The sequence below is a fragment of the Pholcus phalangioides genome, unplaced genomic scaffold (assembly GCF_987345545.1).
Source record: "Pholcus phalangioides strain wild (caught in Gottingen) unplaced genomic scaffold, Ppha-v1.0 ptg000024l_1, whole genome shotgun sequence".
NCBI lineage: Eukaryota > Metazoa > Arthropoda > Arachnida > Araneae > Pholcidae > Pholcus > Pholcus phalangioides.
In genome coordinates, this window is record NW_028301616.1 from 934,794 (window position 1) to 950,997 (window position 16,204).

The 16,204-nt window shown below is 40.3% G+C and overlaps 1 protein-coding gene across 3 annotated transcripts in view; it reads right to left on the bottom strand.

Annotated features, from left to right (window-relative positions):
* Positions 1-12,431: 12,431 nt before the first annotated feature.
* Positions 12,432-16,204, bottom strand: part of RpLP0 (ribosomal protein LP0) — a 40,607-nt gene continuing 36,834 nt past the window's right edge. For all 3 annotated transcript variants that reach the window (XM_089251085.1, XM_089251087.1, XM_089251086.1), the window contains one exon: positions 12,432-12,616. In XM_089251085.1, the coding sequence (XP_089107211.1) occupies positions 12,455-12,616 (162 nt within the window). In that variant the 3' untranslated portion in view covers positions 12,432-12,454. The remainder of the gene's footprint in view (positions 12,617-16,204) is intronic.

The window sequence follows — 16,204 nt, forward strand, 5'->3', positions numbered from 1 at the left end:
AACGTCCTAGAAACTTGATTGAGCTGCATGCGAACACGCATTTGTCGATATTTATTTTTAATCCGTGTTTGCACAGACGATTCAAGACCTCACGCACATGACAGACGTGCTCTTCAAGGTTTGAAGATGCAATTAACACGTCGTCTAGATAAGGGAAACAGAATGGAAGTCCTCGCAATATTTCGTCTATATAGCGCTGAAACGTTTGCGCAGCGTTTCGCAACCCGAAACTGAGGACGTTAAATTCAAAGAGTCTGAAAGGGGTGACAATAGCAGTTTTTGGTACATCGGAAGCAGACAATTGTATTTGATGATAAGCGCGTTTCAAGTCTATGGTAGAGAAGATGCACTTACCGTGCAGATCCATAGTGAAATCCATAATATTCCGAATGCTATATCTGTCAGGAACCGTCTTCGCGTTGAGAGCTCTATAATCGCCACAGCATCTCCACGAACCGTCGGATTTTTTCACCATGTGGAGGGGACTGGACCACTGACTATTTGAAGGGCGACATATACTCATGGTAATCATTTTATCGAACTCAGCTTTGGCAGCTAGCAGCATCTCCGGGCCTAATCGACGGGCTCTCGCGTAAACCGGTACTCCTGTAGTTTCGATGTGATGCACCGTTTCGTGTGTTGCTTGCACTGGACTTGATGTTTCTTCCACGAGCTCTTTATATTCTTGTAATAGATTGTGGAAAATCTCATGTCCACATGTCACAGTTACTGCAGGGGAAACAGTTGGAGAAACAGTTGTTCCGGTTGTAGATCGTTCAATCGTTGTTGACCAAAACTCGGTTTCCCAAATCCACCGTGAGTCGGAATCTTTTGAGAAAATCGGCGCCGATTATTGGTCGGGATACATCAGCAATGGTAAACACCCATGAAAAAGTTTTTGCTAATCCGAGACTTAGTTTTATCATTTTCTTTCCGTATGTTTTTATTGTAGAACCGTTTGCCGCGGTAAGCGTGAGTAGTGACTGTGGTTTATTTCTATCAGCTGCCGAAGGGGGTATTACGGAAATATCCGCACCAGTGTCGATGAGAAACGAAAGCTTGCTTAGTGGGTCTGCGATGAAAAAAAGACTGCTGAATGAAACCGACTCCCTCGTCGCCATTAGTTGTCGGTTTGGTCGTTTCCCGAATAGAAACTACATGGTTGCACACACTTACGGGCGTTGGATCCGAATTCACGGTGATACCAGCAGAGATCGTATCGAAACCTCATAGAGTTTGAATTCTTCGTGGCGGTTTCGATTGGGAGGACGTTGAGGGTTTCCACGTTGCTCTCGAGATCGACGTAGCGCGTCAACTTGCAATGTCTCTATTTTTTCTGTGAGCTGCTGTACGTCAAGTTTTTGTAGGTGGTCGAGATTTGGTGAAATATTCTGTACTTCTGCTTTCCCGCTGACGCTGATGATCTTGTCTGCCATCTCCGATAACTTTTCCAACGTTTCTGAACTTGTGGAGAGGATTGCTTGAACTTAATGTGGTAACCGTTGTATCCATCGACTTCGAAGTATTTCATCGCTGAGACGGCCACTGGATAGATCCCGCATTTCTCGGAGTAACGCCGAAGGTCGACGATCGCCCAGCTCGACTTCATACATCAAACGTTGTAAGCGTCGCTCATCTGGTTCAGCAAATTCAGCTTGGAGGCGTCTCTTTAGTGCGTCGTACATGTTTGCCGCCGGTGGATTCATGACGAGGTCACTCACATGTGCCAAAACACTCGTATCCATGGCTGTAACGGCTATGTGGTATTTAGTGGCATCGGAGGTAATTCCACTCGCCAGGAACTGAGAATCCAATTGCTTGAACCATAGATGGGGTTGTTTGGCCCAAAACGGTGGGGCTTTGACAGCCACCCAGAACATTGCAGGTGGTTGCTCTGATGGATTGGGCATCGTTGCTTGCTCCGATGGATTGAATATCGTTAGTTGCTCCGATGGATTGGACATCGTTGGTTGCTCCGATGGATTGGACATCGTTGGTTGCTCCGATGGATTGGACATCGTTGGTTGCTCCGATGGATTGGACATCGTTATCGTTGGATGCCGGGTCACCAAACTGTTGCTTCACAAAACAACAAAATAGATAAAGAGAAATTTATTCACACAGAGGTGTTACAACCTTGTCGAGCGCGGGAAGAAGAACCAATTTCTTTTCTTCCCCCACGGAAGCGCGCGCTTTCTCGTGACGATCGCAGCGCCACAACATCATTGGCTTTAATACCAGGTGGGCATGGCCCCCACATGGGGGGGGGGGGGCTGACAGGGCTCCGGCCCTGGGGCCCGTGGAAAGATCTTTTTGATTTTATTCTTTCAGATATGTCCCATAGGAAAATAGACAGGTTCTTTAATATCAATCATATAAATTTGTACTCGTATGGACGGATATCTAGAACTACGTACCTTCTATTCTCATTGAAATTTTTTTTAACTTTACACATGTACAAGTAAACGAAACCCCCCCCCCGGAAACGAAGACAAGAACATTGTACAAGGCCCCCCCCCCCTCCGGCTCTTATGGCAGTAGTTCTCCTAGGAAGGAAGAAAAGACATTGTGATAGTCATGGCTACTGAGACGTCAAGGACACCAGCATTTTGTGTGTCCTCAGGGCTATAGCCACTAGAATAATCCTTATCTAGTCGTCTAGCGTGTGTAGGGACCTACAGGGCTACCCCTGCTGTTTCAGTTCGTAGAAGGCCATAATGTCTCGATAGAATGAAAATTGGAGTAAACAGACGTCGTATTCCACAGTGAAATTGCCTCTGAGTACCGATAAAGCACATGAACCCCTACCCCAACATCCTGAAATAGGGGCCCGTAGGCTGCACTCTTCAGCGGACCCCCTCTATAGTGAACTAATAGTGTGGAAAAAAGACAAAAGATGACAAGAATGGTCCAGGCCCCAGGCCTGAAGCTTCGCCAGCCCCACTCTCATGGGCGGATTACGATACTGAGACAGCTTTGCTGCAAGCTTTTGTATACAGTGGATCCCGCATTACTTTTTCCTCCTTGAGTCCTGCGACTCTCTGGTGCCAACTCTTATTACTGATACTCATCGAGATTTCTCATTTAAAGCGTTTTCCCGCAAAAAGTATTGTACGAAATGGCTGTAATGACGTGTGTACTGAATCACGTGATTTCGCTCACGGCCCCTCTGGTAACCCTCTCCCAGTCCAAACAAATCAAGGGGTTTTTTCCTTGCTTCTGAAAAAAAAGGCTACATTCCGCATCGGCCTGATTTATTCGCTGTACTGTCTTGAGGACACACCTCCCCTCAAAACGATTAGACGATATTGTTGCATCGGTTGAACAGAAAAATATTTACGGTTCGCGTCTGCAAAAATACAGTTGTTCGAAATCTTTTAGTAAAATAGTTGAACGAGTTTGCGTACATAAAGGATTGATTTTTTTCCCACGTGGATGAATCCTACGGTCCCAAATCTAGCCCAAAAGAACGGTAAAAAAAGCTAAAAATTTGAATTTTTATTTTGAGCATTAAAAGTTAACTATAATGAATCTACGTCAGAAGAGTTTGTCCCTGCATCGAGGCCAGTTGCGATGTTTGTTGAATTGTGTTTCATAAAGTTTAAAAACGATTATTTTTAATAGGGCATATCTACAAATTACAGAGTAACCTCGTTCATACGTCACTCAGTTATACAACTTTCAGGTTTATACGACGTTTAACTTGGGTAGCAATTGGTAACAATACATTTAAGCAACAATACAACAAATACATTTTATTGTTAAAATATTTCATTCATTTATTTAACGTAAAACCTCAATTATTCGACGTTTTCACTTCAACTAAAACTCGGAAACTTTTGAAAAAAGAAACACGTAATTTATATCCATCAAATGCGCACAAAATTTTTGTATGCAGTGAAAAAGCGTTGCTGCAACAGTTCTTGCATATTGTCACCGCAAAAGACCTAAATTTTAGGGTGATTGCTGACGTATACGAAAATTGCCAGTGAGATGGGTGATGACCTTTAGAGTGGACACTTAGGTGATTTGTTTATTGCCTCTTTCTGAGAATACGCAGATGTAGAGAGTCCCGAAGAAATGGGTTTCAATTGTTTTGACGGCCATATGACCTTTCAGAATTTTTTCTCTCCCTATGTTTCCAACGTTATCCTGAGAGGGTGAGAAAGTCTACTGTAAGCATTTGGGGGTACGAAAATAGGTACACATGCGCAGTAAGTTTTTTCGATGTGGTGCTTTGCTTGCTGACAGGGCCGTCTTAAGAGCATCATGGGCGTCCGGGCCAATTGATTTTTCTGAGGCCCAACCTAGAGAATTCTCGAAAATTTCAATTACTTCCCATTTTTGTGAGGCCCCCCTCTTCTCTTGAGGCCCCCGGGCCGTGCTCGGGTGGGTCCATGCGTTCAGACGGCACTGCTTGCTGACTGTGTCAAATTAGTCGTTCGTAATGTCGAAAAAACAAAAAACGCTCTCTCTAAAAATCTAGAAATTTTGGAAGAATTCAACAAGAATTTTAAATTGATAACGAAAGTTCATCTTGCAAACAAGCCCTGGCTTTTGAAAAAATACACTAAAAATGGTATATATATATACATACATTGAGTACACGTGCTTTGACTCCCCCCCCCCCACCCCTGGAAAAAGTTGAAATGACGGCCCTGCTTGCAAACCAGTTGAATATGCTCGTTTCAACTTTTTGAAACGATTATAAAGTAGAGAAACAACCAAAGAGCAAGCTCCTGATTGAAAATCATCTACTGCCAAAAAAAAAAATTCCAAGATTGGAAAATTTTTGCAAGTCAAGAAGATTTTGTTGCAATTTTGTACCCAATGTCATGTCCCAAAGGTAATGTTGTGCTAAATTTTATTTCTTTAAATGATTTGAAATGTGATTTGATTTCCTATCAAGTATGAAATGATATTTTTTAAGAACAGAATTGGAATGAAATTAAACACTTAAAATTTTACAACATTTTATATGTATGGGGGGGGGGGAAGGAAAATTTTTGTAAAAAGGCTGTTATTCACTTCGACTTATACATAAAACGTTTTGACTCGGCCTCTTGAACGTCGTATAAACGACTGTAACAGAATTGTCAAGTTGCTCAGTTGAATAGATGAAGTGAACATAAATATTTGTTTATTTCAGTTCAATTTTTCAGGCCGGTGCTTCAACCAAGGCCAATGAAAATAGTTTTCAGTATTATTACTTTAACTCTTTAATTCACTAAATTTATTTATTCTTTTTGCACGCCTGTAGTGAATCGCCTGGCGTAACGGAATCGCTTCGTTTTATCAAAAAAATCATTGCATGGAATAACTTCACGTTAGAGCAGGGCGTCTCAAACTTTTTCCACCTGAGGCGCCCTTTCCCCTTATTCAATGCTTATCCGCGAGCTCCACCGGCTCTCCAGAGCTGTTTAACAAAGAATATTTTCGAAAACCTCACACCATGACAAAGGTTGGAGGCGCACAGTTTGAGAACCCGTGCGTTATAGGAATTATCTTTGATGTTCTAAATTGAAGTTAAACGTTTGGATAGAAATTTTTTTTTGTGTAAAACACGTTTCAAACTGGTTCGTCATGTGTAGAGATTCTACAGTAGTTTCATTTGGTGTAGTATACTTGCTTGCTTGGTGAACAACGAAACTATAGAGATGTGGTGGAGAATCTTATCTGAGAGAAACTAAGGATAAATTTGATACTGTGCATATATCTATATATATAAAATTGATTTTCTGTCTGTCTGTGTGTGTGTATGTTCTCTATACAAATCTACAATTTTAGATCGATCGTCGCCAAATTTTGCATATATACCAAATGGGACCCGACTTGAACGATAGGCTACTTTAAAATTTCGTCAGCCCAGGGCAAATGCCCCAAATGGGCAAAAAACTGTCCGGCAACAATGGTTTTTTGGGCCTCAACAATCACTTTCCGAACGTTTACTTTGGTTACCGTTGTTCCCTAGCAATGCGTTTCAGACGTGTATATGCCTTTACAACGGTTTGTCACTTCTTTAATCCTGTTAGTATATGTATAATAGTTTATGCCTTTATAATGGTTTGCCACATTTTCAATATACTCTCAGTAATGAGGCTTTTTGAATAGACGTCATAATCATCATCAGCATCGCTTTGAGAGTCAGGAAAAGGGTGATCCTCATAGAAATCAGTGCTAAAATTGTCGATTTTACTGTAGAAATGCGGAAATTAGTGGGATTTTCCGCCCCATCAATAATTTTAAAAATTGTATTGAATTCTCGATTTTTGAAATATTCAGTTCGCTTAGAGATATACGAAGCCCAGGAGATTAAATATGAAGTAATTAGCCAAACCTATACTTTTGAGTTGGATATTCGAGCAATATCATTGATTTCATTTATATCTTCTCAAGTATGAAAACTAATGTCTCCATATTGTCTCTTTTGATATTTATTTGCATAAATTCATGTGGGTTAGGATATTTTAAAATTAGTTATGAGCCCGTGAAAAGTGCATCGAAAAAATTCCACAGCTTTAACTAAGGATTTTTGGAAGCTGGAACAGACAGATGGATAAGTTCGGGGGGGATCGAAATACTGTGGCAACATTCACATTATTTTGATTTTGATAAAGCGTTTGTTTTTAAAAAAGCAACACACAATTCTGAATTGAATTTTCTCGCGGGATACTTCATCAGAACATGCCAGAATTTCCTTGTTAATGATGGAAGAAACACGCCACCCATTTCGTCAGCTTGGACAGGCTTTATTAACCTCAGTCGTGAAAAAACTTTCAACACTTTGCAACAGGTGGCTCCCCAATTCGCATCCAAAGACCACTCGGACGCAGCAAATACAAAGGCGAACTCTTCAGACGACCAGACGTAAACATCAATCCTCCACGACTCATTCGTGTGAATTGTGACCACGAGGTCCTGATGACGGCTCTCCATCAAAGCCGCTTGAAAGCTGTTGCAGCTTTGCTCTCCACTGAAGAGCCGAAACGCGTCGACCATTCGAATTTATTTGTCTTGAAAACGTGGCAATTTTTGTATAAATTAAAAAATAAATATTTTTAATCAATGTAAACTCTGCGCTTGAAGACGGCACAATGTCATCGTTACTGTACTGGATGAAATTTGTATTCTTTCCAAATTAGTTTTTTTTTGTGTGTAAAAGATTATGGTTTCATTGAGAAATGTCAGTTGTAGCTTTAGCTTCCAAAATACGCATTCTTATAATGATAAAAATCGCAAAGAGTGGTAACAAGAAGTTTTATTAATTTTATTCTCTTCGTGCGGATAAAAGAGAGTAGTAATGAGGGAGTACATACACACACAAATGAATCGCAATTGAAAAGTTCAACCTTCCACATCGTTTTCAACAATAATACATGTATCAAGGATATAGGTTCATGTTGTAGCCCTGCTATGAATTTGAAAAAATGAACTAAAATACGTGTGAAAATTTTTTAAATATTTGCTTGAACCATGCATTCCAGAGAAATCATGTAGGCAGTGACAAAACTGTTCGTGTGTACGTAATGATTCATTATCAGGATTTGAAGCCCATCGGAAAATATAAATAATCTAATTTTCAAATAAGAAAATTATCAGTTTGTTGGACTTCAATTTCGATACGGTGAAAATCTGATATTTCATTGGATGACAAGCTACCTTCAAGTGGCTTTTTGGTTCATAATGTGACCGCTCTCTCGCAGGCGAACGAAGCAACGTGCGAGTTGGCTTAAACACAACACAATATTTCATATACAGGGAGCATAGGTAACGTAGGTATATGGCATTTTACTGGCGAACCATTGGTCATAGAGGCATACTTCCAGTTGGAAAAAGTACCCGAATAATGTGTAGTACTCAGATATTTGATTCATGTTGCCAGAGGTTACAGAGTTATTAAAATAAAAAAATTAACTTTTTATGCGGACACCCTGTGCCCCAAAACCCAATTGTAAAGTTGTTTCCTGGTATCCGACAAAAAATTCAACGTGTCTAAGTTCAAATTTTCACTCCAAGAAAGTCGGGAAAAAAACAGCATTAAATGAGGGGAAACCATTTTACCCGCATTGAATGTTGTTTTTTTCCAAATTTCTTTTAAGTTTTTGAATTCGCATATCTCGGTGAATATTGCACTTAGGAACGTGAAATTATTTTAGTTGGCATCTTAATTAACAACTTCTTAATTGGGTTCTTTGGTACACGGGGAAGGTATAAAGAGTTGTTTTTTTTGGAGCTATACAACCCCTTACAACATGAATGACATATCTGAGTTGGACACGTGATTTGGATACTTTTTCTAGTTGGGTATGTCTCTAAGACTAATGGCTCACCAGTAAAGTGACATACGCCCTGTTACCCATGCAGCCTCCAAATACACGCACAGCCATAAAACGTTAAAGATGTGGTGTCAATCTTGGAGGAAGTCCCACTACAGGGGCGGCTTGAGCTTATCTGCCGCCCGGGTGCGAAGAATCATGTGCCGCCCCTACTGGCGACCCTGCCAGGAGGCTGATAGGGATTCGGTAAAGGGCACCTGGAGATAAACCTGGTTTTTTTTCAGAAGAAAGCCGCACATAATTGTTTACCGTGCAAAATGGGCGTGACCATACGTCCCGCTTTCGAAGTAGAAAACTTTTTCTTCTAGAATTATTTTACCATTCTTAATAAATGCCAGATAACTTAATCCTTGAAAGAACACTTATTTTTGTGAACCACCATCACTTATACTGTGAAGATGATATTTAACGGAGTAATTTTTATTAAGAAATTTTTTTCAAAGGTGTTTCTGGTATTCCAGGGGCCGGACAAGTGAAAAACCAAATTTTTCCTTTGCCTTCATTTGACTATTGTGGATCAAATTTTGAGTGAGGGTATGGGCCCCTAGGCTGGAATCTTTCGCAGGCCCCCTCCCAGTCAGATTTCTCACGGCCCCTTCTATAGTTAATGTATAGCCTGAAAAAGCCAAAAAATTATGAGAATTATCCCGGGCTCTTGTGGGGGGCCATGGGTGAGGGAACCAAAATGCACACATGGTCCTTGTAATAGAGTACAGGGGTGGCGCTTGGCCACGCGACCCATTGCGGCTACACGGGACACCGCTTGCTAAATCCGGGGTGAATGGGTTAAAAAAAATTCAATTTGCCAAAAAAAAACTAAACTGTCGGCTCTGGAGGGGCGCAAAATCGGAAATGAAGGGCCGAAAAAATGTTTTGTTAGGAATTGTTTGGATAAATTGTGAGGGTAGGGCTGACAGGGCTCCAGCTTGAGGCCCGGGACAAAATCCTTATAACTTTTCTTTTTTCACTCTATAAATTAGCTGTAGAAGGGCCCACTTGGAAAATCGGGCATGGGCCCTACGAAAGATTCCCTAACGCAGGAGGTAGGGGCTATGGAGGGAGCAATAGGTAGGAGGTGCAAAAACTAAGTCCCACACGGGTACAGATTTTGTCTCGAGCCGCCCAGATAGCTTCCATTCTTGTTTCTGGTATTACGATCAGAGGCCTTGTCTGTTTTCTCAACGTTTCCGTTGTCGAGGTATAGTAGGACTCAAAAGCGTGATGTCGCGAATTTTTACTGTGTCAAATTTTGTTGTCTTAAGTAAAGTCTACGCTGCCGCTCCTTACAACCTGCCGCCCGGGTGCGCCTCACCCCTTGCTTAAGCCGCCCGTCCCAATACATTATCACAGCAATGTAGTTTTAAAAAATTTTAAATTTCGCGGGTATTTTTCTCCATGTATGATTTGATCTCTTGGAGTTCGTTATAACCGAATTACACTTTCTTTTCAGCAGAGGCAATGGATTGGCACCCCCTTTCATAATAAATACCCCAGAGCAACCATTCTCTATTCGATTTTTATAAATGTATTCCCCATCACATCACTCAGTGCTGGCTGAAGGTAGCTTTGGGCTAAACTAGATGACTATCCGTCTATAATTGCATGAAAACGATGGGTTTTTTTACAAGCTTTCATTTTTCACCCATCCACTTCTTGGATCAAATTTACTACTAGCGATCAAAAGAATGTCAATGAATGGTCAACAAATATTTGTTTTCTTTATGGCAGCCCTCTTTGAATGAAAAGTCTGAACACGCACGATTTTCTGTCTTTACAGTTATTCCATTTTGCTTAAACCTCTTCTATAGTTTGTGTGAGGGCCTACTATCACCCCCAAGTCATAAAACCACCGAGATTACATGAACCACTTTTTTTATTTCCTTCATGTTAATGTTACTTAAATGGGGAAAAATTACGAAAAAGATAATCTATGCATTTTGTTTGAAATTACATTTTTTTTTTAGTCACTGACTAAAAAAATTTAATGTCAAATTTCTTCGTGGCCCCCGGTTGAGAACCACTGGCCTAGTGTGCCAATGGGTACATGAGGCGTGGAATTCTGTTTCCACCGAAATTATCCGATCCTTCAAAAAGTGTTGCGTCAGCAATGCGATGGACGGAACTGAAGATATCTTGTTTGAAAGTGAAAATGGCGATGGCAGCCCAGATGAAGATAAAAACGAAGATGCCGCACCCTATGACGATCTGACGGATTACGATGAGCTTGGAGACTCAGAAGAAACAGCTTAAAAAGTTTGAATCATTTTCTATTGTAAATTTGCGTAAGCTATTCATTTTGCTAGAAAATATTTTTTTTTCTCTGAAGTGCACGGATTTTTCGGGGTCGACTTATACACGGGTTTTCAATTTATTGCGGTTTTGGTGGTCCAGAAGTGGAACACCAAAGGTGGGGTGGGGTCGGCTTATACACAAGTATATACGGTAGTTTCTAAAAAAGTGACCAGTGCCGAGCCCTGCCTAAGCGATGTCCATAGCCCCATTCACATGGGAGATAGAAAAAGCTGTTTTAAATCCAGCTTCAAGAATTTTCACCAATGACTGCTCTACATTTCTTTCCCAATGATACTGCAATATTTACACACGTGAACAGGGCTAGAGACAACTGCCCTGGACAGTCGTTTTAGGGGCGAACAAGAAAGTTATCAAATTTAAAAGTGGCTGGACAGCAAAATCATGTTTGCCACACATGGCAGAAATCCTAGTTAGAACCATGCCACTCCCCACATGAACAGTGGGAAGCGACATTCTTGGATAAGCTGCCATTTGGTGGCAATGGCAGCAATTGAGACTTGTCCCAAGTTAGGTCCAATCTTCCCATTCAGTAAACACAAGCTCTAAGGAAACAATTGTGCAAGAGAGGACAGTGTTGAATTTTTTCTTTCCTATATTCATCTTACTGACACTTTTGCTCAAAGATGAATAAGATTGGTATTTCAGGTAGGACTATTACTTACAGCACACAGGCATGTAACGAAATTCCATTGTATAGAATTTCTAACAAACTAGTGCACGCTGTGTGATAATGTTATACAAAGACAAAATGTTACAAGGAAATTGCCCAGCGAGACCGCTGAATGTGTGGCCCCAGCATATTTTTCGTTAGAATCGTGCTTGCTTAGTGTTCTCCCTGGTGCTGCTATTTGACTTCTGCATTACAAAGTATAGAGAGAAGCTTGAATTTCCATATTATGTCAGCTGTAGGCCTGTTCTCCACAAACAAGCCTGCGAAGTCATTTAAGCCTGGAAACTTATCCAAGGATGATGTCGCTATCCACTATCTATGCCATCCATTTTCATCGATAGTGACATCACTGGATAACCTTACTCCTCCCTTCTTTAAATCCAGCCAATGCAGGCTCGCATTCATACCTTTACAAGCTGGAGAAACTGCAGAAAACTAACCTCAACCGACTACCAGTCTCTTAATGGGGTTTGGATCCTGGATTCCCACACGACCACACAGTGGTTCTATTTACAACTGCTCTAAGCTGCAAATGCAAAATCCCTAAATACAACATGCACCTACAGTGCGATATTGTCATTCCATGCGCAACGTAAAAACCTAAGAATTTTTTTAATGCTCAAGGAATGTTAATTTTGACAGCATAAAAATTCTAGATACCAAGAGATTTAATCAGCATGGTATCAAATCCACTAAATCACACATGTACCTCGTTCATATTGCTCTGCAGAACTTCTAACGAATTGGTACATGTTGTGAACCTAACAGGAAGCTTGTTTGTATAATGCTTTGTTAGTGCTGCCACCTACCACATTTTTCAAACTATGAGTGAAATGTAATGTTTGAAGATTTTACCATTGTAGGCCCGTGGCTCTATGCAGGCTTTTTAAATGGAGAGATCTAGTATCAGATCCACCAAACGTCAATTAAATAATAAGAGGAAAATGTGCTTTCACATAGCTCCGTGTCAATATTTTGACAAAAAAAATTTAAATATCTTTTTTCAATCATTTCTAAATAAAAGATTTGACCATGACAATATTGGCATTATTTCTGTTTGTTGACATGGTATATATTAGTTCAATCACTCATACATATCAAACACTTAAAGCTTGTATCAAAGTGTTCACTTTATTTAATCAAAAAGTCCAAAGCCCATATCATCTTCAGATTCCTCTGACTCCTCTTTCTTGGCTTCTTCCTTTTTACCACCATCTCCACTTCCTGCAGATGCAGCCGGTGCTGCGGCAGCTGCAGCAGCTACGAATTTTGATGGATCTTTTAGATACTCCTTGGCCTGGAACAAGGAAAGATTTAAAAAAAAAAAAATCAAAGATCACGTATAAATATTTTTTGATTACTAAAGATACCCTATAATACAGTCCAAATAACAATCCGCAAAGTAAGATTCACGTGGAAAGTCACTCGCGGATCAGGGTTTAAGCTAGATAAAAAAATTTAGCAAAAAAAAAAGAAGAGAAGGGGAAAGCTTTAGCAAAAATGCTACAATATTTATGGTTGGATGTCTTTTCATTTCGTACGTCCTGTATGCATCTTTGCGATAGTGGCTATTTCTTTCGCATTTTGCAAAACATGTGACCGTAGCTTAAACCCTGTTACAGATGCCAAGAGCATCCATAAATAAATTACAATACAAAAAAAATTCAGATGAAGGAATTAGAAGACCTCAACTTCAATACATGTTGCCTGATGTGATACAAGCTGGTAACATTTAACCATATGCATAGTGAATCAGGCATTGATCTACAGTTTAGAATGCCAGCAAAGTAAAAATACACTTTCTTGGAGCTGAACTGTGCCATTTTCAAATAAAACATATTTGATATTTTTTTGGCATTGCAAATTCTTCCAGGACATTCTTATATTTTCTTGAAACTTTAGCCTTTCTGACTATTTATATATACGGGGTGATTATAAAAAAACTATCCCGACATATGGGCCCCTAACTATCATACCATTCACAGAAACTGAATGAAATTTTGGCAAATGGGGACTCAAAACAATTAGGGGAACAAGCAAAAAAGTGAAAAAAACCGTGCGAGACAGCCACGTATTAGCATACAATGGATAGTACATACATATCAATGCGCAATACAGAAAAAAGACGTAAAAAAATTTGGAATTAAGCTTTAATTCTTTGAAAATATAGGAAAAACATGAAAAGATGATTTAAGGCAACAATTTGGTTACCTGTAAACGATAAAAAAAAAGTACTGTTTAGACACGATGCACGAGTTTTAATAGGGCGTGTGGTCTCCTCGAACAGCTAAGACTGCTGCACACCTGTTTGCCATGGATGTGATGAGGTTATCGATCAGACTTTGGGGAATACTGTTCCACTCCTCAAGAAGTGCAATCTGCAAGTCTCGGACAGTAACAGGCGGCCTTGGTCGCGCAGCAATGCGTCGTCTGAGCATGTCCCAAACATGCTCGATTGGATTCAGGTCAGGAGAGCACGCTGGCCATTCCATAAGCTGTGTTGTTTCAGCTTCAAGCATGTTCTCCACCAGACTAGCTCTATGCGGTCGGGCATTATCATCCTGGAAAACAAAGGAATCTCCAATGGCTCCAGCGTAAGGGATGACATGAGGTCGCAGTATCTCGTCTGCATACCTTCAGGCCGTCAAAGTGCCATTCCGAATGATATGCAGGTCCGTAGGTCGGCCTATGCTGATTCCACCCCATACCATCCAACCAGCTCGTCTGTATTATGACCTTTCACGAACGAATGCAGGGTTATTTTGAGTGCCCCTGTCCCTCCATACCAGAACACGTCGGGTGTCGCACTCCAGACTGAATCGGGACTCGTCTAAACAACACTTAGCTCCAATCATGTTGCTCACAATCTCGATGTTCAGCAGCCCATCTTCTTCGGGCAGCACGGTGGCGTGGGGTCAACGGAATGCAGACCATTGGCCAACGTGCATAGAGCCCTCCCTCATGAAGCCGATTACGTCCTGTTGCCAAGAGCAACAGTCTTTGCAGCTGCGTAGCATTCTTTGTTCTGTTTCGACGGGCTGTTAACCGTACATACCGGTCACCAGTTGCTGTAGTGGCACATGGCCGACCTTGCCCTGGTCGACGTCTAACATTTCCTGTTTCTTGGAATCGATTCCACATCCTTGACAACACTTCTGGCGACTCCAACAGCCTCCGTGACACTACGTTGTGTTTGCCCGGATTCCAGTCTGCCTATAACACGCCATGCCATGGATTCTGGTAAATCCCGCTGTTGAGACATCCTCCAGTCACCTTGTCTCAAAAAATAAAAACTGTGCAATCGAATTTCACAGTTACGGCAGTAAAACAGATGTTTCTGCAACATCCCGATTTCTGCCCTTATCTCCTTTTTCTGGTTTTTGACGTCATGAACTTTGATTTGCATATGAAGTTTTCTTCTTCCGTTTCCTGCTAGGCTTTAAATTATGGATGATTCATTTTATGTTACTTATCGGTATACGTCTTTGCGTAATTTTGTTAAAACCATGTGCTCCCCTAATTGTTTTGAGCAGTGTATTTTGATGTATGCACTCAAGAATGATATGGAAAACAACAGTGTCACTAACAGTTACGAAAATTAAAATTTAAAATTTCGAAAATATCAAATGGCAACACCAAGTTTTTTGTATTGGAATGCGATCTCCATACTGAAAAACACTAAATAGCGTTGGAATGGCACCTGTAGCACGAAAATCCCCAGAGCTAGGCAAGGAAAAAGGACTTTGCCGTGCACCAGAGCATTAATATTCATTTCATTCATCACACCGTTTCTTCGGCTGAGATCCCAGCCTGATTAGACCTCCACAAGGTCATGTGGAAAATTTGTGAAACAATAAAATGCTTTATTTTATGCTGCTTCTCTGTCCTTATTGGTTGTCCTCACCTTTAGCCTATCTACCGCCGGTGATTTTCATGCTACAGTTGCCGTTCGAATGCTATTTAGGGTTTTTCACAATGGAGATCACATTCCAATACAAAAAACTTGGTGTTGCCATTTGATATTTTTGAAATTTTCTCACTGTAACAGTGACACTGTTGTTTTCCATATCATTCTTGAACGCATACATCAAAATACCTTATGCCAAAATTTCATTCAGTTTCTGTGAATGGTATGATATTTAGAAGCCCATATGTCGAGATAGTTTTTTTTTTATAATCACCCAGTGTGTGTGTGTGTATATATATACACACACGGCTCTGTCAAGACAAAATTTGGGTCCAGTTTCTGGATCCTTGACAAAATACAACATGGTGAAACCATAAATTGGCATTACATTTCTTTTATGAGCGATGAACTAGATCATTTAGCTTTCCACAAAATTACTTATTTTCACAAAATAAGGAAAATTTCCATAAAAATTGGACCCTACAAAAAGTCTGGACATATATCCCTGACATATAACAGATGCTCAGTTTTGGGATCATATTTGGCAATTCACCATATTTTTCTAGAGAAAACTGGATCTCTTTCAGATTACAAAGAGATTGGATAATCAGTTATTTTTTCAGGGACTTTAATTTCTGCACAATGAGAATTTTTCTATAAAGATTTAAAACATGTGATTTCTGACCGGAAGATTTATGGTAAGGCTAAAAAAAATCGCAAAACTTCCAGGCAAATCAAAAGCACCTATGTCACTATCGTGATAGGAAATTGTGGTTCAATAAAATAACATTGTGTACTGTATGGTCTATCTTTGCGATCACAGCTGCATAGTAGTTTTGTTAGAGGGAAGAAAGAATGATTGACACCTATGAAATTTTAGTGACCTAAATTTTCAGATTTAACCATGGATCTATTTTTGCCAATGTAAATCATGAGGATTTATCCCAATAAAAATGTTGCCTGATGTCGTACAAGTTA